General features: G+C 44.4%; 2 protein-coding genes across 3 annotated transcripts in view; both read right to left on the minus strand.

Annotated features, from left to right (window-relative positions):
• Window positions 1–924: 924 nt before the first annotated feature.
• The window catches only part of LOC136855151 (zinc finger protein 420-like), a 109,894-nt gene continuing 86,090 nt past the window's right edge, over window positions 925–24,728 (minus strand). Inside the window, exons 2-3 of one of the 2 annotated variants that reach the window (XM_067132057.1) lie at window positions 20,578–20,670; window positions 925–3,966 (exon numbers count right to left, since the gene is read on the minus strand). In XM_067132057.1, the coding sequence (XP_066988158.1) occupies window positions 1,810–3,615 (1,806 nt within the window). In that variant the 5' untranslated portion in view covers window positions 3,616–3,966; window positions 20,578–20,670 and the 3' untranslated portion in view covers window positions 925–1,809. The remainder of the gene's footprint in view (window positions 3,967–20,577; window positions 20,671–24,728) is intronic. The other variant, XM_067132056.1, reaches the window with a different exon arrangement.
• Window positions 17,771–24,441, minus strand: LOC136854855 (BCL-6 corepressor-like protein 1). Its single transcript, XM_067131388.1, has 2 exons — window positions 23,926–24,441; window positions 17,771–18,253 (listed from the first exon to the last, which is right to left on the minus strand). The coding sequence occupies exons 1-2, from the start codon at window positions 24,439–24,441 to the stop codon at window positions 17,771–17,773; spliced, it is 999 nt and encodes a 332-aa protein (XP_066987489.1).

Here is a 24,728-nt window from a genome sequence, read left to right on the forward strand (position 1 = left end):
CTGAACCACATAGGCAGCAAAAGAAGGCAGAGCAGAGGGAGTGAGAGAGAAATTAACCTAGGCTACCGGGTAGGCTGATGGAGGAGAAGCATAACCAGAAGACAAAGGGAAAAGACTGAGTAGGCTTATGATGTACCCTAGCAAATTGTCTATGTAAACTATCAGCCTCTAGCATCTTCTGATACCTCACAAAATTTTCATCCTCTCATCAGATCACTCATTATCTTCACATCAAGAAAACCACACTAGTGCCTCAACAGCTAGGCTGACATACACGCTACGTGGTCATGCACAACCGAAACACTCAATTTCCACAGATGCTTTCCTATACAGTCTAATGCTTTCATCCCTGCTTATTGTAGATGACATAATGCATGAACAAAAAACAAGCACAATGCTGTACAGGAGAAAATAAGCCAGAAATCATCAAAATTATTACTAACATCGATTCACATCGTCTGCATAAAGACATGGCATGAAGAATTCTGACAAAAACGTAAACATTCCAATGCCACCTGGTAGGAAACAGGTGATTACAGAGACAGTCCTAGTGGGTTAGCCAAGCATTATTTTTAAAAATTTTCTATGCCGATCGCACCTAATGGCATGAAGATATAAACTAACTTTAACAGTAGGTAAGAATCATTCCAAATAATTGACATTTTACATCAATGAAGAATTCTTTTACCGTATTCACAAATTTCCAGTATTTTTCTTAATATATCCACAAATTTCCAACCTCCACAAGAGCCTTGGATATATTACAGCAGATAATTAAGGGTTTACTGTAAATGGCTACTTTCCTATATGATTTCTCATATGAATTACATGATGTTTCCTTGAATATGCCCTCCACATTCTTGCACATGAATAGCTTCTTTCAAGTATGAATTTTCATATGACGTGTAAGATTTCATTTCCTGGAAAATGCTTATCCACATTCCTTGCACATGAATGGCTTCTCTCCAGTATGCACTCTCATATGTTCCTTGCACATGAATGGCTTCTCGCCAGTATGAATTTTCATATGACCAGTAAGATTTGGTTTCTCGGAAAATGTTTTCCTACATTCCTTGCACATGAATGGCTTCTCTCGAGTATTAATTCTCATATGAACTGTAAAATTTGGTTTCTGGGAAAATGCTTTCCCACATTCCTTTCATATGAATGGCTAAACTATAGCATGGATTCTCATATGGCACGTAAGACCTTGCTTCCTACAAAATGCTTTCCCACAGTCCCTGAACATGAATGGCTTCTCTTCAATATGGATTCTCATATGTTCTGTAAAAATATGTTATTATCCATTTCTGAGAATTCATACTGGAGAGAAGTCTCCAGTATGAATTCTCATATATGGATAGTAAGATTTGGTTTCCTGGAAAATGCTTTCCTGCATTCCTTGCACATGAATGGCTTCTCTCCAGTATGCATTGTCATATGATCTGTAAGAATACATTTCTTGGAAAATTCTTTCACACATTCCTTGCACATGAATGGCTTCTCTCCAGTATGCACTGTCATATGATCGGTAAGAATACGTTTCTTGGAAAATATTTCCCACATTCCTTGCACATGAATGACTTGTCTCCAGTACGGACTCTCATATGAGCAATAAGATCTGGTTTCTAAGAAAATGCTTTCCCACATTCCTTGCACATGAATGGCTTCTCAGTAAAAATGTTTCCTGGAAAATGTTTTCCCATATTCTTTGCACATGAATGGCTTCTCTCCAGTATGCATTCTCACATGATCTGTAAGAATATGTTTCCTGGAAAATGCTTTTCCACATCCCTAGCATATGAATGGCTAAACTATAGCATGGATTTTCATATGGCGTGTAAGACCTTGCTTCCTACAAAATGCTTTCCCACATTCCTTGCACATGAATGGCTTCTCTCCAGTATGGATTCTCATATGATCTGTAAAAACATATTTCCTAGAAAATGCTTTCCCACATTCTTTGCACATGAATGGCTTCTCTCCAGTATGGATTCTCATATGATCTGTAAGAAGTGATTTCTTGGAAAATTCTTTCCCACATTCTTTGCACATGAATGGCTTCTCTCCAGTATGGATTCTCATATGATCTGTAAGATGTGATTTCTTGGAAAATGCTTTCCCACATTCCTTGCACATGAATGGCTTCTCTCCAGTATGGATTCTCATATGAGCTGTAAGAATACATTTCATGGAAAATACTTTCCCACATTCCTTGCACATGAATGCCCTCTCTCCAGTATGTATTCTCATATGAACTGTAAGATCTGGTTTCTGGTAAAATGCTTTCCCACATTCCTTGCACACAAATGGCTTCTCTCGAGTATGATTTCTCATATGATATATAAGATTTGCTTTTGTGGGAAAAGCCTTCCCACATTCCTTGCACATGAATGGCTTCTCTCCAGTATGAACTCTCATATGAACTGTAAGATTTGGTTTCTGGGAAAATGCTTTCCCACATTCCTTGCACATGAATGGCTTCTCTCCAGTATGATTTCTCATATGGATTGTTAGATACAGTTTCTGGGAAAATGCTTTCCCACATTCCTTGCACATGAATGGCTTCTCTCCAGTATGCACTGTCATATGAGCTGTAAGATTTGATTTCCAGGAAAATGCTTTCCCACATTCCTTGCACATGAATGGCTTCTCTTCAGTATGCACTCTCATATGATCTGTAAGAATACGTTTCCAGGAAAATGCTTTCCCACATTCCTTGCATATAAATGGCTTCTCTCCAGTATGGATTCTCATATGAGCTGTAAGATTTGGTTTCTTGGAAAATGCTTTCCCACATTCCCTGCACATGAATGGCTTCTCTCCAGTATGGATTCTCATATGATCTGTAAGATTTGATTTCTCTGAAAATGTTTTCCCACATTCCTTGCACACAAAAGGCTTCTCTCCAGTATGCATTCTCATGTGATCTGTAAGAATACGTTTCCAGGAAAATGCTTTCCCACATTCCTTGCACATGAATGGCTTCTCTCCAGTATGTATTCTCATATGAGCTGTGAGATCTGGTTTCTGGGAAAATGATTTCCCACATTCCTTGCACATGAATGGCTTCTCTCCAGTATGCATTCTCGAATGAACTGTAAGATTCGATTTCTTATAAAATGCTTTCCCACATTCCTTGCACATGAATGGCTTGTCTCTAGTATGACTTCTGATATGATATGTAAGATTATCTTTCCTGGAAAATTCTTTCCCACACTCATGGCAAATGAATGTTTTCTCTCTGGTAGGATTTCTGATATCACTTGTAATATCAATTTTCTTGTAGAATGCTTTCTCACAGTCAGTGGATCTGAAAGGCTTCTCTCCATTATGACCATTCCTTTCTTGTTTTACTTCCTTTTTGTAAGTTAGTGGATCTTTTTCATTCACTACTGGATTCATTTCATATGAATATTCATCATCTTCATTAGGTTCACAGAATACCTCTGGCTCTATTTTGATGTCCATCAATGGGCCCAGAGACAAAAAGTCATCATTACTGGTTTCACTAACAACAGCCATGTTGCTGTTTTCTTGATTTACGGAAGGTAGTGATAATGCATCTTCAGAGTCACTTTTCAAAGGTAATTCTAAACAATGTTCTGGATTCATTTTAGCCTTTTGTCCTGTCCTGTTCTGTAATGACAATGTGTTCAATTGACAACTCTTAACGCAAAACTGTTTACAAATGGTTATCCACTAAATCTCTTTTAAATTAAGTACTATATCTTGAAGGACCACAACCAGATTCCATTGCTGATGTATGAATCTAATATTTAGAACAGATTTCATTTGTTGCTGTTGTAATTTTTAAAGTGAAAGTACAATAATTTACTCGTCTCTTACACTCTAAGAGCTGCTATTGGTAATGTTACATGTAGTACCATTAAACACTCAAACATTCCCAAAATCTCGATGCTGCTCAAAACTGACGAAGGAAGGAAGGTTCTTCCGAGGGAGAATCTGAAATCAAAGAATGGAACACAGAGTGAGGAAACAATGTCAGAACTGAAGAAGCAAAATAATAAATCAGTTTTAATTCAGGTTCCTATAAAGGTCTCAGGCCAATTAACAAGGTGTGCATTTGACAATATACTATCCAAATATTAATAAAACCTAACCAAATGTTGTCCTGACATAGCATCAAAGCATTCCTGAGGCAACACTGCAACAATATAGATTAACAGTTCAGTTAATACTGAATCCCACCCTCTCACCTCTGTAAACCTTCTTAGCTCAACATTAGAGTATTACTTATGAACATATTCTTATTAACAAATCAAAGTCAAAGAATAGAAAATGCAGGAGAGCAGCATAAGAATTTTGTGGGGTAACAGCAGGAAGGGTATACAGTCAATGCTTCATTATATGTGATCCAGTTATACTATATATAACACCATATTTTCCACAGATGTAGTAGACAATATGAAGAAAAAATAGTAGGGGTGAAGTGAGTAGTAATTTCAAGAGAGATGAAAGTTTTCAAATTAGTATCACTGATTGTTACTATAGATACAATACATTAGTAGCTATTAGAACCAACTACACTGATGACAGTCTTGGAAGGCATGTGCCCCTACATTTCCTCAAATATGACAAATCTTTTTCAGAGCCATATGAACCAAAGCTTTTTATGAAGGAGCATCTTTCAGTGCAAGTTAGAAATGGGTTAACTGGTGGTTAAGAAGAGCGAGTAGGGGAATTCTTCTCACTCACATGCCATCACCAAGCACTTCTTTTGGCCTGATGAACAAAGAGGGGTGATTGAGATGGGAGGCATGATATAAGGATAAGGTTTTGGTTTGTATACCTATGAAAATTTCATATTAGTACAGCATTTCTTCGATTACCATAGTATCTGCATATGCACTGTTTGCAACTTGGCAGTATCCACATTTAACTCCAGCCCAACAAAATCTACATGTATGTATACATACATAAATAAATATGAATACAGTAAACAGGCTTTTGGTTTTCAATGTTGCAAGGGTGGAAAAACTAAAAATTTTTACAGTAATTTGTATTTTTCCTTACATACAAACCTGAAGATCTTTACATACAGATATACTTGCAGCGCGAGCTGGGAAAACAGCTGTTTAACTTTAAACAAGGTGGTTAACTATCGACAGTAGGGTGGGAGTCCTGCCCACCCTCGTCATTAAGAACTCACTTTACCTTTCGGCTCAGGTAGCAGAATGAGGGGTGGCTTGAGGTGGTCCATTTATGTAAAGACCTTAAGTTTTGTATGTATAGGAAAAATACAAATTACTTTAAAAAATCTGTAGTTTGTTCCTACACAAATACAAACCTTCAGTCTTTACATATGGAGACTTACTTCTTGGTGGAAGGATTCTGAGTAAATCTCTAAACTGAATGGTAGTTCGACTCCTCTGTGCCTCCTTTCTGGTCATGTAGAGCAGAGGAAGGAGTCTTGTGCCTCTGACCTGCTGAGCATATTTGATGTTTAACTGCCAGACTTATGGGCCTTTCGAATTAATGGGTATGTATAGCATCACTGATTCAAAAAGGGCTTGGATGAACCCAAAGTGCCAGAGACAATAAAAGGCTAATATACCAATGGGTTTTGTTTTATTGTCAGCCCTCTCTCCCCTTGCTGGAGAGAGGGGAAGGGCTTGCATCTATTAATCTACAGACTTATAGATTATAGACAGGGTATAGCACTCAGTTATGCAGCTCACATGCATTGCACACCTGTCCAGCATGACAGTTTGCCAACTGTCCTTCAGAACTACAGCGAGGAAGGGTATAAAAAAAGAGGAAGGGAGAAGGCCAGCCACTCACTCACACTCTCTCTTTGCAACAGAACACCTTAGGCAAGATGCTACCTGTCCCTCTAGGGGAGCTGGGTGAGCTACACAACTTGTTTAGCAGCCACTACAGGACCCATGGAAAAAGTGTCTGTGGACCCATGTGCAATGTCCCAAAGGTAGAAAGATGTGAATATGGTTTTTCGTGACCACACTCCTGCCCTTAGTGAGGTCTGCTCAGAATGTACTCCTGTCTACTTCGTCAGACGTAGGGTACATTTGCTTGATTGTCTCACGAAGCCAGAAAGAAATCTAATTTTTGAACACTTTTTTCTTAGTTGGGCCAGTACTAACAAAGAGTCATCGACACTAAGGTTTGAGATGTTGAGTCCTCTTAAGACCGTACTGCAGCACTCTAACTGGACACAGTAGTATCTTGTCACGATCACTACCAACCAGGACATATTCGAGCTTGACAGATCCCTACTCCTCGAGTGCTAGCATCAAAGGTCATGTGGCTCGCCAACTCTCTTGTCGATGCCCTCTCTTCCCAGCCATGTAAAGCAAAGGAAGCAGGACAAGCAGTAACAGTCTTGAGGGTCAGATCCCTGTCCAATGACTCTCGTAAGGGAGCTCAAGATTGTTCAAAGCTTCCCATCAATATGTAGATCTCTCATGAGGAAAGGAGACTGATGACTTTAAAGAGGACTTGGGGAGGGCAGTTGAACATATAGGATGTTCAACTGTCTTCTATATCTCAACATGCTGAGATAGAAAGAAGTCTCTCTCGGTGAGGAGGGACGAAGAGGTCCGCTACCTGCTGCAAAATAGCTGCTATCAGACAGTAGAGATACCAGGTCTGGAGCCACCAGAGTCATCCTGTGATTCAGGGTGATCATGACCCTCTTGATCACCTGATGAATCAGACAAAACGGAGTAAAAGCGTAGACCTCAAGATTGTTCCATGGGTGTTGGAAAGTGTCTTCTATAACGACCCTTGGTTCAGGAATGACAGAACATAACCCGGCAGCTTCTGTTGTGTCTGGTTGCAATGAGATCTATTGTTGGGAGGCCCCAAAGTTTGGAAATCTTCCGCAATGTCTGGCCGTTAGGGCCATGTCCCTGTCACCTGACCCCAGCAACTGAGCTTGTCTGCCACTACATTCCGCTTCCTGGGAATATACCTGGCTGACAGCTCTATCGAGTTTGCCACTGCCACTCGTGCACCTGCACCACCAACATGTGGAGCTGAAGGGAAACCAGTTCCCCATCCTGGCTAGTTGACGTATGCCACCACCCTAATGATGAGGGTACTGTCGCTCATCAACTCCACAGAGTGCCCCATCACTCGATCCTGAAACTCATCAGGTTTTATAAAATGCTGCCTTGAGCTTCAGAATATTGATGTTAAAGTGTCTGTTGTCACTGCCAAGCTGGTTGTTCCTGTCGATACAGGAATAACTGCACTGCCTCTCTGAACTTGCCGATGCTTGAGTCTAAGGGGTAGACTCTAGGTGTGAGATCAGACTTCTCAAAATTGAATGGGGCTGTCAGGTCACAACAAAATTCGAGAAGTTCGTCTCTCTACCAAAGCAACTGGAGGAAAGGTATTCAAAAATATGCATCCTAAAGTCCAATGAAAGCATGAAATTGAACTCTCTGATGGCAAGAAGTACTGACTGCACTGTTTATCTTGAATCGAGTCTGGTGAATAAATCGGTTCAGGGGAGGATGGTCTATGACCAGTCTCCACATCCATCGTCTTCTCTGTGAGAAAAAAAAAAGCTGTAAAACCCCCAAAGACTGATCTGTCCTGACTTCTTCAGCATCACCTTCACCTCTTCCCATTAGGCTAGGTTCGTCAGTGAGCTGGGAACGTAAGTCTGTAAGTGCACTGGAATGTTGGTGAGGGGTGGAGGGAATGTGAGGGTTTCTGCTCCATATCACTGCCATGTTGCCCAATGGCTCAGCAGGTACCCCCTCATCAATGGCAGCAGGTGGGGAAGGAATGTTGTACCAGTGTCCTTCCTGTTCTTCTCACCCTTGCTCCCTTTCTCAGGATGGGCAGGGAGATGAACAGAGCGCTGCTGTGCACCCTTCCTAGCAGGGGTAGAGGAAGACTGGGTGTTCTTGTGTGGACCCTTGGAAGTCTGGGACTTCCTAGGACCCAAAAAAGGACGAGCCAGCCTGACCAGAAAGGTGGGCTGCAGTGTCATGTGAAGACCCGGAGGTCTTGGCAACTGCCTGGTGAACAAGCAGGTCATTTTTTTCTATCCTTAGCCTGTCCACTGTGGCATCCACTTATCCTCTTGCGAAGAGGGAAGCGGAACCAGTACCAATCCGTTCCTGACTGCCGATGCTGATTCAGAACCGACAAACCTGGTGACCTGAGTCAAGACAGTGTCTGTCCTCTTGAGCACCAGGTTTGCCCACACTGTCTGGTGGGCTAGGTAGGAGATGGCTGTTCCAGACAACATCAGCCTCCTGAACGTGGCTTCCTCCTCGGAATTATGAGAACCCGAAAAGGAAGAAGCTATCTTGGCCACTGCACGGGACCAGAGGTTATCCAAGAGACTGTCTGGAATGCTGTGATGGCAGTCGATTCCATTGCTGCTGCCTCCTGCTGTGAAAAGGAAACTACTTCTGCACGGAGGCGTCCAGCAGCAGACCTGGGCACAAGCGAACTAGGTCTGGGTTAGTATGTATAGTCTGCAAAGACCTCACCGAGGTATTGCAGTATCTCCTCCGGCGAGTGAGAGGCTGAGGAAGTGTCTTGCACGAGTGGCAAGACATAAGTGAACTGTCCCGCCAAGATAAGAGAACTCACCTGGTCAAAGACCCCTTCAGCAAGTTGCAACCATCGAAGTTTAGTTTCCTTTTGGGGTCCTCAAAATATTGCAGGCCTGTGGACAGCAGGGTGTGGAGACCGATGTTACAAAAGGAAGATGATGTCAAGGGTAACCCTTGACGACACACTACCAGAGGAATGACCGAAGGAACCACTGACGTAGTGTTGGTCTTCCAACCAGTAAAAACTGTGACTGTAGACTGCAGTACTGTAGGTACTGTAGTCACAGTTATGGTGGCAGCAGTGCTGGAAGGTCTTTGGAGGCCTTCCAAGTGGTAGATCAAACCCTCAACAGTCGGCTCCCCTGGGAGGCATGGGGATGCCCTAAGCCCCTCGGGCTCCGTAACACCTAAAAAATAATTGGGTTAAGAAAGGCAATCTCTCTTTGCCCCAAGGAGAATAATTCTTCCCCACAGCGAATGGAGACAGCCCTGGAGAAGTTAAACCAGTCAACCGTTCCCCTGCGTTGGCTCTCTACTGACGAAGTAGTAAGAGACATTAAAGGAGAAAACCACTCCTTTAGGAGGAGCAACAGCAGTTGGAAGTTTACCAGGGCAAGAAGGAATCAGAGAGAATCCTTGGCGTCATCGGCGGAGTATTGCATCCCGATGACACTGGAGAAACCTACTTCTCTCTCTTCTCCAACTGGGCAAACTTCACCCACTCTTCAAAAGGCCAGACATGACACTCACTACACAGGCTATTGATTGCAACCATGCTTCCTGCAGGTTGTACACAAAGTATGAAGGCTTATCTCTAACAAGGAGAGGAAATGATTACAAGGTTTTTTTTACCAGGACAATGCGTAAAAACCAAAGATTCCTCTCCCCACGCTGTTGCTGGCAGGGGGTTTGCATTATTGATATTCCTCTCCCCAAGCTGTTGCAAGTAGGGTTTTTCATTACTGATATAGGGCAAACAAATAAACACAATTATATATAAAAAAACAAAAAGAAAGTCGAACGGCAGTCGGGCGAGGAAGCGCAGCAGATGTCTTCACATGACGGTGGCCAAAAGCAAAGTGGAATGCAGACAGAAGAGTGGGCATGGCTTCTTCCCCCCAACTTTTGGTAGCTGACAAACTTGTTTGAAAGTTAACAGCCATTCCAGCTTGCAACTGCAAGCAAAAACCTGGCAACTGAGCTTGTCTGCCTCTACGAAGGAACAACTGCACTGCCTCTCTGAACTTGCTGACACACAAGTCTGAAACTGATCGCTACACCCAGGTCCTGACAAAATTCAAGAAGTCAGTCTCTGTCCTGGAGCAACTGTGACCAAGAGTTCGCCAGGACTAGCCAATCATCAAGATACCTGAGAGACGTATCTCGTGTGAATGGGCCTAAGCTGAGACAAGGGTGAACACTCAGGTGAACACCTGGGGAGCGGTTGAGAGCCTGAAACAAAGTGCCTTGAACTGGAACACCGTCTCCCCAAGGGTGAAGTGGAAGCACTGTACTGTACTTGTAAGAGGACTGGAGGATGGGTATTTGAAAATATGCATCCTTCAGGTCTCTCTTCTGCATTGGAGAGATGGGTCCTTTCAAAGAAAATGAAGGCTATTTTGTAAAGGTCTGAAAAGCCAAGATTCCTGGAAGGTGCACGAGAGGATCAATTCAAGGGTGAAGTAGTGAAGGAGATACATGCTGCACAGTGGGTGAAAAACAGACTGTGATCTAAAAAATCTTGATGGTCTGGACAAGAAATGAGAAGCAGTGGAGTAGAAATAGCATAAACATACAAAGCAGAAAAGGGACCAGCATGAAGACTCTTTGCTATCATGGAGAAAAACCATAAATGAAGGCCTCCACCAAATTCCAATTCACAGAGAACTCAAATAACACAATAAAATCACAATTTTTTCAAGTAAAATTGTATTTTTCGTAACTGTACAAACCTGAGGTCCTTTACATTAGGAATTACTTTCAGTGAAGCTGGAAACGGCTGTTGAACTTTCAAACAAGGTGGTTAGGCAGTTAACTACTGTCCGCAAGGCGGGGATAATGCCCGCCCGGATGTAAACATTCCAATTTGCCTTTTGGCCCAGGTGTCAGATTGAGAGGTGGCATGAGGTGGATATATAATGTAATGTAAAAGACCTCACGTTTCTTTAGTTAGGAAAAATACAATTTACTTTCAAAATCTGTGAGTTGTTCCTACATGACATGCAAGAACACCCAGTACCATGTATACATGGTACTGAATACCTAGTGCAGGCTAGGCTATATTCGAGATACGTTTTTTCCAACAAACAATGTTTTTTCGGAACCTAACCCCATCGTAAGTAGGATAATACCTGTATAAGCATTTGTATTTTTTTTGTGTGTTTGAACTATCAGAATAGGCAGTTCTAAGTGTTTTTAGAAGGGTTCTAAGTATTCATGAATACGGGGGTTTCTCTGTACCCTGATAGATTGATCAGAGGCAGATTCTCTTCCTTGCACCAGGAAGAGAATGCCAGGTGTGGTGAATTCCAGTCAGTTCATAGAGACTCACTCAGATTCCTCCCTCCAACCAGTGAGTCTTCCTAATGTAAAACCGAATCTGAGTGAGTCTCTGTGAACTGACTGGAACCCACACCTGGCACTCTCTTCCTGGTCGGTAAAACACTGCCTCTGAACAGGGCTACAGTAAAACCCCGTTCATGAATACTTAGAACCCTTCTAAAAACACAGAAAATTCTGAATAGTTCAAACACACAAAAAAATACAAATGCTTATTATCCTATTATCCTCTACTACGATGGGGTTAGGTTCCGAAAAACATTGTTTGTTGAAAAAACATATCTCGAATATAGCCTAGCCTGCACTAGGTATTCAGTACCATGTATACATATATGGTAATTTAGCCTACACAACAGAGTATAATAAACACCCCATATTCGCGGGGGATGTGTACCATCCCGCCACGAATAGCTAAAATCCGCGAATACTTAAAACCCATCTAAAAACACTTAGGACTGCCTATTTTGATACTTTAAACACAAGAAAAACTCTCTAAAAATGCTTATACCTGAGCATTTTAATAGTTTTATCACAAAAAGTGCATTCAGTCATGAAAATTATATGAAAATACAGTAATTAGTGAATATTTCTCAGTGAAAAATACCACAAATGGGCGAATTTTCCGCGAATAATGGGTAGATACGCTTCACAGAGAAATCCGCGAATACACGAGTCCGCGAATCGTGAAAACACAAATACGGGGGGTTTACTTTATACTCTATACATACACAGAATAATTATTAATTTCAGCTAATTCTCGAGGTTCGTGCAGTGACTTATATAATTCAATACAAAGAGAATTTGAATAACAAACAAGAATTAGCTTACCCTATACTACGGTATATTGTATACATATCTGGTAGCCTAGTCTACATTATACTGTACTCTATATTCACATAATATCATATTATACAGACATCAACATAACAAATATGCATCTTTTCCATGGATCTTTTAAAATGTTATGCCTTAATTCACTTTACTAATAAATAATATATATATATATATATATATATATATATATATATATATATATATATATATATATATATATATATATATATATATATATATATATATATACTATACATACTTTGTATTATAAATTGAGATCATAGCTATCGATGTTTTGGTTTGGAAATCAAATAGGCTGTGTTTATTTCGATGTATTCAACTCAATTCAGAGTGCTTTTCTTGCTTGTAGTTAGCATAAAGAATTTCCAGACACTTTATTTATATGGGGCAAGGTTATTTCTCATTATACAAAGTGTTTTCAAGTCGAAATATAACTTAAATACATCTCATTGTGAAATTAATTTTGCTATTTTTTTTTAATAGATGACGCTAGCCATTTGGGGACATTTGTTTTGTGTAAAAAAACCAAGATTCCGTTCGCTATTCTCACTTGATTTCACCATAATACGACCTTTACATATTTATCGTTTATCGGCATAAAATTAGCAGTAATGTGTTCTTTCATGCCCAGTAGTTTTGATTAAAATACTTTCTCTCAGTCAAGTTTTATCCATGTTGCCAATGCACGATAATTTATAGTCATTAGCAGCTTGAACATTTTCCTCAGCTTCAGCTGAAACTTGCAGCTTAAATTTAGCAGCATATTTCTTTGCTGATCTTTTATCCATACCGAATAAGGGTATAACGTAAAAATATATCAGTCTTATTCTACTCGAGGTCATTTGTGCTATAATTACAGTAATTGTTTGTTACTGTACAATGGTTGAAACACAAGCAAAATGGCTGTTGTTATCCAGTTCGGTGATAAGCAAAACAACAGTTTCTCTTTCGTTTGTTTATGGCTGTATGAATTTACACAAGAATATAACGTTACTAACAATACTTTTATCATTCTCTTTTACTTTTTAACTACTTTTTTTAACTAGAAGATGGGACAAAGAGATGGAGGAAAAGAAGGTAGTCTATTGTAATTTGGTCTCTCTCGTTGCCTGATTGTATGCTGCTGCCTGCACCCGCATGAAAATTTTAAAATATTTTATAAATATTGTTATATCGGTATTAATTGCTTACCCCATTGCAAATTCGAATTATCGTAAGGCGAATTATCATAACTCGAGTATTATCCAAGTACTTTAATAGTTTTATCACAAAAAGTGCATTTAGTCATGAACATGAGATGAAAATACAGTAATTAGTGAATATTTCTCAGTGAAAAGTACCGTGAATGGGAGAATTTTCAGCAAATAATGCATATACATGTTCCACAGAGAAATCCGCAAATAGGTGAGTCAGCAAATCGTGTGACCACGAATACAGGGGTTTACTGTATAAGAACCGTGGGATCGATTGTCAGATTTCTGGGCCCTCTCAAGTGAGAGAGGAACTGTAACCTCGTATGAGAGTAGGCTACGATGAATCTAAAAGTTGGAGACAATAAGGCAAATACAAGCATTGAGGACGAGAGGGAAGGAGGAGGAGAGGCAAGTCACTCCCACATTCATTCTCGGATCCACAACAGACATCTTAGGCGAGATGCAACCATGTCCTGTTGGAGCCAGGTAAGCTACACAACTTGTTGAGCAACCACCACAGGTCCCAAGGAAAAAGTGTCCAAGGACTTGTGGGTAATGTCCTGAAGGTAGAAAGAGGTGAAAGTGGTCTGACGAGACCACACCCCTGCTTCCAGTACCTGAGGAACTGACAGGTTTCTCGGCAGGGGCTCATGGGTCCGGCATGACTGAACAGAAGACCTGAAGTTTCTCTTGTGCCGGGTGGCGAACAGATCTATACCTGGAGGCCCCCATGGCTCGAAAAACCTCTCTCTGATGTTCGAGTGGAGGGACCACTGTCCCTACCACTTGATTCTGGCAGGTGAGCAAGTCTGCCATTACATTCCTCTTGCCTGGCATGTATCTGGCTAACAGCTCTACCGAGTGAGCTACAGCCCACTCGTGCACCTGCATCGTCAACTGGTGAAGTACGAGAGATAAGAGACCCCAATGCTTGCTGATGTATGCCACTACCGTGGTGTTGTTGCTCATCCACCAAGGAGTGTCCCATCACTAGATCCTGAAACTCTTGGAGAGCCAGGAAGGCTGCCTTGAGTTCCAGGATGTTGATGTGAAGGTGCTTGTCATCTCGATTCCACACTTCCGAAGTCAGCAACTCCTCCAGGTGTGTGCCCCATCCCTCAGTTGATGCATCTGAGGACAGAAGCATGTCCAGAGGGGGAGTATGTAGGCATACTCCTATTATGAGGTTCCTGTCGTCCATCCATCCGTCCAAATACTCCATCAATTCTCCTGAAAGAGGGATGAAGAAGGATTGAGGATTTTGGGACTGGGACCAGAACTCCTTCAGTTTCCACTTAAAGGAACGGAGGCGATGACGCCCATGAGGGACCAGCTTCTCCAATGACGACAGGTGACCGACGATGACTTGCCATTGCTGAGCTGGCTGCTCCTGACGAGACAGACACAGTTGTGATGCCTTCCTGAACCTGCTGATATGAGACTCTGAGGGGAAGACTCTTGCTGCTACTGTACCTATCAGCATGCCCAGGTACTTTATCCTCTGCTTGGGGTTGAGATCGGAGTTCTTGGGATTTACCACACTCCTTAGATCGAGGCAAAACTTGAGGAGTTGATCCCTGTCCTGAAGCAACTGTGATCGAGAGCTCGCCAGGACAAGCCAATTGTCAAGATACCTCAACAAATGTATCCCGTGTGAATGGGACCAAGCTGAAACCAGGGTTAACACTCGAGTGAACACCAGGGGACCAGTTGAGCGCCCAAAACAGACTGCCCTGAATTGGAACATCGTCTCCACGAGGATAAAGCAAAGGTGCTTGCAGGAGGACGGATGGATAGGTATTTGAAAATACGCATCCTTCAAGTCCACCGTAAGCATGAAGTCGTTCTCCCTGATGAAGGCGAGCATGGAGTGTGCCGTCTCCATCATGAACCAAGTCTGGCGAATGAATCGGTTCAAAGGGGAGAGATCTAGAACTGGTCTCAAACCCCTAGAAGCTTTCTCTATGAGAAAGATTCGGCTGTAAAAGCTTGGGGACTGATCTGACACGACTTCCATAGCATTCTTGCTCAGCATGGCTTGCACTTCTTGCCTGAGTGCGAGATCTTTTGGTGAACCTGGAAGATATATAAGGAGATGGACCGGAAAATTGGTGCAGGGTGGCCAAGACTCAAAGGGGAGAAGACATCCCTCCTGAAGGACATCTACTACCCAGGTCTCGGCTCTGTATCGCTGCCATGTTGCCCAATGGCTCGACAGGCAACCCCACCCCCAACCACCAGGCAGCAGCTGGAGAGGAACGCCACCCCTAGTGCTTCCCCTTCTTCTTCATCCCCTTGCCCCCTTTTCAGGACTGGAAAGCGGGGCTGAAAGGGGATTGATGACGCACCCTTTCCGGAAGAAGAAGGCTGGGTATTCCCGTGGGCACCCTTCGAAGCCTGGGTCTTCTTAGGTGCCGAGGAAGACCTAGCCTGACCGGGAGGTCTGGCCTCAGTGGAATGCAAAAACCCGGAGGTCTTGGCCACTGCCTGGTGAACAAGGTGGTCACTGGCTTCAGCTCAACACTTGCCCACTGCAGCATCCACTCTTTAGGGAAGAGAGAGGTAGAACCCAGCAACGGTCCGTTCCTTAGGGTCAATGCCGACTTGGGACCAAGGACCAACAGACCTGGCGATCCAAGACAGGACAGTGTCCCTTCTCTTCAGCACCAGGTTTGCCGTCTTGTGGGCGAGGTAGGAAATGGCCCTACCTCCAGACTGACAAAGTCTCCCAAAAGTGGAGTCCTCCTCAGGGATGACAGCACCTGAGGAGGCTGCCACTTTGGATACTGTGAACAACCAGATCCAGCCAGGAGACTGGAGGGTTGCCATGGTGGTAGCCTGCAGGCTCATTGCTTCTTGTTGCATAAGGAAGATACCGTCTGCAGCAAACTGCTGCAACGAGAGACTCAGACCTAGGCGAACCAAGTCTTGGTCAACCTGCTTAGTCAGCAAGGACCCCTCCGAGGGCGTATAGAAGCACTCCTGATGACAGGCAGAGGAGGGGAAGAACATGTCTGAGCAGTTCAAATGAAGCAAATTCTCCTGCCCACAGAAAAGATTGTTCACCTGATTGAGAATGCCCTCAGCAAGCATGGACCAAGGCAGCCCTACCAAAGCCTTGGGTTCCTTCTTGGGTCCCCAGAAGGATTTGAGGCATGAAGGACGATCCACAGGAAGAGCTGTGGTCCCTTCCCCAAGATCATTGTGCTGACGAATCAGAACGATGATAACAGTAAAGGTCCTCTGTATTTCAGGGGTGTCTGCATCCTAAGGAAGAGGACCTTTGAGTCCTTCCAGGGTGCGTCCTCCCGATCTACTCTCCCTGCAGGAGGGAGAACCCCGTCAGGCACCCTGGATTCTTCCTGCACCACTCGAGCATAGGACTGACTCAATCCGATGACCGAGCCAGGTACGTAAGCCTTCGTAGTGGAACTCTGGGGAGAGGACTCTCCAGAGTTCCTCCTGTCCAGCAGAACCTGAGGAGGTTGAGGGGACAGGCAAGGAGGATCAGGCACTCCCACAGGTCCAACCGGCAGGAGGTGTGGGACTCAAGTGGTCACCAACCTGCGGTCATGACGGCAGCATGGGTCCAGGAGAGTGCTTACGCCTTGGCGAAGTGCTGTCCCGAGGAGAGCATAGTGGTTCGCATGAGCTAGGCCAAGCCAGACCAATCGAGCGATAGGGGACTGGCCAGAGTCAAATGAGTGACTGGCTGACAAGAACTTGCGCTATCATCTTGGTGGCCCAGTCTTCTTTGAGATTGAAACCTTGCGTGAAGAAGGCTGAACAGGGGACCTCTTTTTTGTCTTCCCAAGTGTTTGGGCTGTAGGGACCAAGGTGCCAGACTGGGCACCTGACCTAGCACCGGCAACAGTGTCGGCAGGAAGAGACAAGACACCTGCATGTCTCAGCTCTTCCTTTCGTCCTGTGCCCAAACCGTAATGGTGAGAGGTCTCTCTGATACTGGTCTGGGATACTCACGTCTCCTTGGAGACTTGAGTAATCGGGGTGGCTCGTGAACAAGCACCCGACACAACACCAGCCTTCAAAGTGGACTTAAGACTGGCGGCAGGAGCGCAAACCGAAGTTTGCGCGCCCACAGCTCCAGAAACACTAGACCCGGGGGTTAGTGCTACAGTTCCCTGACCTGAAGGACAGAGAGCCAATGAGATATCCCACTGCTTCCCCTGTGGAGGAAGGCAGCCCCTTAGAAGTCCCAGGGCGAGACTGCTTAGAGGGGGAGAGACAGCCTCCTTCTTCTTCGGCCGACGAGTCTTGGAAGAAGAAGGGGTAAAGGTAGCAGACGACAAAGACGGCACCTCATGAGATCTCTTCTTCGCCTTCCTCTTTGTCATATTCTTCAAGATTGCGGTCAAATCCCCCATCCAAGAGGGAGCAGCAGATATTGTAGGAGCAGCCGGGGCAGCCAGGGCAACAGGAGCAGCAGAGGTGGCCCAGGTGGTAGAGACATCAAACACAGTAGCAGGGGCACCCACGACAACAGGAGCAGCAGAAGCCACCCAAGTGATAGAGACATCAAACACAGTAGCTGGGGCAGCCAGGGCAACAGGAGCAGCAGAGGTGGCCCAGGTGGTAGAGACATCAAACACAGTAGCAGGGCACCACGACAACAGGAGCAGCAGAAGCCGCCCAAGTGATAGAGACATCAAACACAGCAGCTGGGGCAGCCAGGGCAACAGGAGCAGCAGAGGTGGCCCAGGTGGTAGAGACATCAAACACAGTAGCAGGGGCACCCACGACAGCAGGAGCAGCAGAAGCCGCCCAAGTGATAGAGACATCAAACACAGTAGCTGGGGCAGCCAGGGCAACAGGAGTAGCAGGAGCGGCCTGGGCAGCAGGGACATTAAGCACTAGAGCGGCAACGGGCACGGAAGGGGCAGCCAGGGCAGGAGGAGCGACGACAACAGCCTGAACACCAGAAACCACAGGAGCAGCAGGAGCTGGGACCATCAGATGAGGATCGGAAGAGGTAACCATCATCAACGGGAAAGGCTGGGTAGTGGAAGTCACGGCAAAACCTGGAGGCGGAGGCACCCTGTGCTGGGATGGTGGAACACCAGCCAACTACATTCCAGAGTGGGTAGAGATAGTGACCAGTACCTTGGCAAAAGCTGTCATGGTCACCATCGAAGTCGTAGTGGTAGTGGCAGCGTGTGTCATCAGCAGAGTGGTAACCAGGCGTAACAGGAGGCCCTGCAAGGATGGTGGGCCTGCAAGACTGGGGGAACACCAGGGCGCCAGAAGGTCGCTCACCTGCTGATCATGGAGAGCGTCAACCGCCAAACTGGAAGAAGGAACAGTCAGGTCAGTGAAAGACGACTCTACTCGCTCCGAGGGAAAGAAATTCCCCCTCAAAGCGAGAAGAGGCCCACGAAAGGAGGTTGTCCTGATCGTCTGCTCCCCTCCAACATTCCATGCTCGACAGAGTGAGCGAAGAGCGAAGAAGACAGAGGGGAGTCCTTTTCTGAAGGAAAGACAGCCAAAAGGGGAGCTTGTCGAGAGACAGAAACAAGGAGAAAGGATTAGCCACCATAGGCGTAGTCAGGGGCGTTAAAACCCTCAGACGATGCCTTGGTAGTCTTCCTCCGATACCGTTTCCTCCCTTCAAACTTCACCCACTGCTCCGACGACAAGGAACAAGACTCGGTACACGTGGAGTCACGAGAGCACACATTGTGGTGGGATTTCACAACCACACACTCACACTAACAAAAAAACAGCACATACACTCACCTCGTACTAGGCTAGGCCTACGAATTCCAGACAGGAAGTTTTGCCAAGCAGAAGGAGGTCACGGAGTCACTACAACCGCCGATAATGCCAACGCTCACCACACAACAACAGTCCACAACCAAGAAAACAACAACCCAACCAGTACACAAACACGACCCAAAACAAGACTCAAAAAGACTCAACCACGAAGATTCAAATTCAACTCACTCGGAACACAGCAGAAAAAAACAACCAGGCTATCACACGACACCGATCACGCAACCAACACAGCACAAAACCCAAACCACGCCCAAGTACAAACACTCCAACCACAAAGCCTCCAAATACCAAATCACACAAACTGAACCAAAAAAAATGCAACCAAAACTCCGATCAACAACCGGAAAAACCGTCCTTTCAGCACAATATCTCTGTCAAGACTCCCGCTATCCGGTCACGATCATCCGAAAAAAGCACAGTTCCACGCACTCCCAAAACAACGAAACATGAAACCTCACGGACAATCAAAACGTAAACAAAAGAAAACCACACTCTCTAACGACATCATTCAACAATTACGTACGCCGTTGTTCGTTGTCTCTCTCTCTCTCTCTCTCACAAGACGTCGTCAAATGCAATAACCTCATTCCTCCATAACATGCCCCCTGCATGATGAACAGAGGGCGTGAGGATCTACATCAACATACCAGTGGAAGCTGCCACATTTTTTGCCGCCAACCCCCAGACATACATACTGGGGGAAGGCAGGCTTCCACACAGGCTTATTTAACTCATGGGTTTGCATACTTGCAAGATACACAAACACGCATATACCAGATTCAAAACAAAAAAGAAAGATCCCACTAGGAAAAGAAGCACAACGACACGACAGCAGACAGCGAAGAAACACGTCTGCATAGCACAACGCCCAAAAGCAAATTGGAATGTTTATGTCCGGGTGGGCGGGACCTCCGCCTAGTGGACAGTAGTTAACTGCCTAACCACCTTGTTTGAAAGTTCAACAGCCATTTCCAGCTTTGCTGAAAGTAATTCCTAATGTAAAGGACCGATGGTTTGTATATTGTGTAGGAACGAAATACCTTATGACTTATCAATTTGTTTAACGTTTTGATTCGCCACTCATTAGCTGCTGACACCAGGACCAATACCTTAGAGACTTTATTACATGGACAAAATAAGGACTCTCTGGAAGTATAAAATGATGACTAAGGAAAATGTTTGTGCAAGATTTCAGATGCAGAAGACTAGGTTTTAGCGAATCCTGGCCCCATTTGACTATCAGTTACTAAGCCTTGGCAGGCCCCATCTACCCAACAGCTACATCTGTGAAAGGCAATATTATACTTCACACAAACTCTGAGAAATTACTAATCAAAATATGACACTCATTCTGGTGTCATTTTAAATTAGATTATTTGTACTTTGTGGTAAGTTAACATTTAAAACAAAGGCTCAAAGTAACAAGCTGAAAACTGCCAAAAATGTCAGTGAGTGCATCAAGAATAACTCACAGACTGGGTTTTGAACAATGCATTTGTGTCACCAAGTGACTGAAGACTCAATATAGCTTATATTAATAAATACTAAGTACACATACCATAATTTATGGACATTCTCTCTTATTGCAATTACTACTTCACTTTTATATCACTTACCTAGAGCATGTTATTGAGGAAAATTAGCAAAACACTGAAGAAAACATATTCCTTCGCAGATTATCGTTGATCATCCGCAACAATACAGGTTATCTGTGGCAAAGAGATGTGAATTCCATTAGCACATAAAAGCTTCCTACACACAATACAGTACCAATGAGATTGTACACTAAGCACTTGCAGATTCAACACAAATGTTAGACCAATGCAGTGGAAAACGTGTGCAAAAATGTCATTTTTCCCATTCCTGTCTTCTGTGTCCCTGTATGAACCTGCAAACACAAGTTCCGTAAAGGTTAAATTTTAGTACTGTTGATGTTCTTGGTATTTCCACATTAATATGAACTAAAAGTAAGTCATTTTAAAATTTGCTACTTTCATGCAAACATTACAAAATAAAAATGTATTGCAGAACTAGTCTACTGCTTGATTTGCAATGGTTTACATATACACCACTTAAAAAAGAAAGTACAATAATTCTGCAATGTCTTGTACATAAATCTGTGGAAGAGATATAAGTAGCATTCTATGTTTAGTTACAAGGGACTACAAAACCAAAACATGACAAATTTTTTAAGTAATTTGTATTTTTCCTAACAAACCTGAGGTCTTTACACATGGAAATACCTTCAGCGCAGCTGGAAACCAGGCATTCAATTCTTAACAAGGTTGTTAGGTAGTTAACTACCGTTAGTGGAGTGGGGAGTCCCACCCTTCTGTCTGGCAATGCATTCACTTACCTTCAGGCCCAGGTATCAGAATGAGGGGTGGCATGAGGTGGGCAGTATATGTAAAGACCTCAGGTTTGCATGTTAGGAAAAATATATATTACTTTAAAATTTGTTATTTGTTCCTACACAAATAAAAACCCTCAGTCTATACATATGGAAGACTTACTTTTTGGTGGGAGGATTCTGAGTAAGCTTCTGAACTGACTGGTGGTCTGCCTCACCTGGGCCTCTTCCTGGTCGCGTAGAGCAAAGGAAGGAGTCCCGGGTGTCTGACCTGTTGAACGTGTGTTCAACTGCCAGACTTCTGGGCCTTTTGAATTAATGGGTACTTGAGAAGCATCATTGATTTGAAAAAGTCTGGATGAACCTTTAGTGTTGGAGACAATAAAGCTAAAAGATAACCAACGGGTTTATTGTCTCTCCCCTTGCTAGAGGGAGGGTAGGACTTATTCCTATCAACCTAAAGTACATTAGATAATAGAAAAGGTGCTCAAAATCGTACCTCACCTGCATCAAGCCCGTACCAGCATGACGGCTTGCCAACCGATCCTCTGCCCGAGGGTAGAGGAGGGACATAAAATAGGGAGGAGGCCAGTCACACACACACTCTCTCTCTTTCTTCCGCAACCATACATCTCAAGCAAAATGCTACCTGTCCCGCTAGGGAAACTGGATAAGCTACACAACTTCTTGAGCAGCCATCACACGACTCAGGGAAAAGGTGTCCAAGGACCTATGAGCAACATGCCATAGGTAGGAGATGAATGTGGTCTGTCACGACCAGACTCCAGCCTTCAGTACCTGATGAACCAACAGATTCTTCCTGAATGCAAGGGACAGACAAATGTCCCTGACCTCGTCAGCTCTCGCCCAGAACGTACTGTCACCCACTTCATCTGCTGTAGAGTACGTCCATTTGATTGTCTCACGAAGCCGGAAAGAAATGGTGTTCTTGGACACCTCTTTCTTGGTCAAGCCAGTATTAATGAAGAGCTGTTGACACCCAGGTCTGAGCTGCCAAGTCCTTTTAGGGTAGTACCACAGCACTCTAACTGGAGAAAGTAGCATTTAGTCTGGATCATTACCAACAAAGTCACCTAGGGAGGGGATCGGAAAGGAATCGAATCTGGCGTCTGGGACTGACGGATTCTGAGTCTTTGCTACGAGTTCCAGGACAAACTCGAGCGAGACAAATCCCATCCCCTTGAATGCTTAACGTCAAAAGAAAGACCATGTACGTATGTATGGTAAACCCCCCGTATTCGTGGGGGATGCATACCGCACCCCCACCCCCCGGGAATAGCTAAAATCTGCAAATACTTAAAACCCCTCCAAAAACACTTAGAACAGCCTATTTTGTTACTTTAAACACAAGAAAAACCCTCTAAAAATGCTTGTACCTGAGTATTTTAGTAGTTTTATCACAAAAAGTGCATTTAGTCATGAAAATATGAAAATACAGTAATTAGTGAATATTTCTGTGATAAATACCACGAATGTGCGAATTTTCTGTGAATAATGGGTAGATATGTTCCACAGAGAAATCCGCGAATACGTGAGTCCGCGAATAGTGAGACCGCGAATACAGGGGGTTTACTGTAGTTCGCCTACTCTTTTCACCAATGTCAGGGCAAGGAAGAAGACAGTCTTGAGGGTCAGATCCCTGTCTGGCGACTCTCATAAAGGCTGGTAGGGTGTACTAGTCAGGTTCCGTAGAATGAGAGTCATGTCCCAATCATGGGGCCTGAGTTCCCTGTGAGGGCAAGACTGTTTGAAGCTTCTCATCAGCATAGAGATCTTGCATGAAGAAGAGAGATTGATGCCTTTCAGGTGAAGGACTTGGCCAGGGCAGACCTGTAGCCCTTAACAGCTGAGACAGAGATAAGCTTCTCATGGCAAAGGAAGACGAAAAACTCCGCTACCTGCTGTAGAGTAGCTCCAACTGGAGAGATACCCCATCTACGACACCAACCACAGAAGACAGCCCATTTCCCCTGGTACACAGCTGCCAAGGATTTCCGAAGGTAGCCATACATCTATGTCACTGTGCGGCAAGAAAAGTCTCTCGCTTGCAAGAGATGCTGGATAGTCTCCACCCAAGAAGTGACGGTGACCTCACGGATTGGTGGTACCTCTACATGTGGCTGGCTGGCACAGGAGGTTGTGCTGGGGGGATCTCTTGGTGCCTCAGAAAGCAGAGCTAGCAGGTCCGGATACCATTCGGCATGTGGCCACTTGGGAGCCACCAGGGTCACCCAGAGATTCAGGGTGATCATTACCCTGTTGATCACTAGTCCAATCAGACAGAACGGAGGGAAAGCATAAGCCTCAAGATTGTCCCATGGGTGCTAAAAAAGTTAAATATACCTTACTTTTACCAGACCACTGAGCTGATTAACAGCTCTCCTAGGGCTGGCCCGAAGGATTAGACTTATTTAGCGTGGCTAAGAACCAATTGGTTACTTAGCAATGGGACCTACAGCTTGTTGTGGGATCCGAACCACATTATAGCGAGAAATGAATTTCTATCACCAGAAATAAATTCCTCTAACTCTTCGTTAGCCGGCCGGAGAGTCGAACTTGGGCCTAGCGAGTGCAAGGCCACAACTCTACCGACTTGCCCAAGGAAGAGCTCCCATGGATACTGAAAGGTATCTTCTACTGCTGCCTGTGGGTTGGGAACGATAGAGGAGAACTCCGGAAAATTCCTGTTGTGCTGAGTTGTGAAGAGGCCTATCACCGGAAGACCCCAAAGGTCGAACAATCTAATGTCTGGATGTGAGGGCACTCTGTCCCTATCACCTGACCCTGGCAACTGAGCCTGTATGCCACTACGTCCCTCTTGCTTGGAATGTATCTGGCTGACAGCTGCACCGAGTGTGCTACTGCCCACGCATGCACCTGCACCGTTAACTTGTTGAGCTGAAGGGACACCAGTCCCCCCCTGCTTGTTGACGTATGCCACTACCGTGGTATTGTCACTCAACAACACCACAGAGTACCCCATCACTTGATCCTGAGACTCGTGAAAAGCTAAGAAAGCTGCCTCGAGTTCCAGGATATTGATGTGGAGGTGTTTGTCAATCTGTTCCACACCCCTGAAACCAGCAACTCTTCCAGGTGTGCTCCACATCCCTCAGTCGATGCATCCAAGAACAGAAGTGTCTCAGGAGGGGGAGTAAGTAGTGACCCTCCTATTACGAGGTTCCTGTCGTCCAGCCACAGGCTAGGTCCTGTCTCACTTCCTCTGAAAGAGGAATGGGAAGGAACAGGGAGTACCTTGCTGGAGACCAGAATTCCTTCATTCTCCACTGAAGGGAACGAAGGTGAAGCTGCCCATGAGGAACCAGCTTCTCCAAGGATGACAAGTGACCGAGAACGACTTGCCACTACTGAGCTGGTTGCTCCTGTTGAGACAGG

This window comes from Macrobrachium rosenbergii, chromosome 30, assembly GCF_040412425.1.
Source record: "Macrobrachium rosenbergii isolate ZJJX-2024 chromosome 30, ASM4041242v1, whole genome shotgun sequence".
NCBI lineage: Eukaryota > Metazoa > Arthropoda > Malacostraca > Decapoda > Palaemonidae > Macrobrachium > Macrobrachium rosenbergii.

Coding starts and splice junctions, on each gene's coding strand:
- LOC136854855 (XM_067131388.1), bottom strand. CDS start 24,441: ATGTGGAGCACACCTGGAAGAGTTGCTGGTTTCAGGGGTGTGGAACAG. Junction 18,254..23,925: donor GGGAGCTCTTCCTTGGGCAA/GTCGGTAGAGTT, acceptor TCTGGAATGTAG/TTGGCTGGTGTTCCACCATC.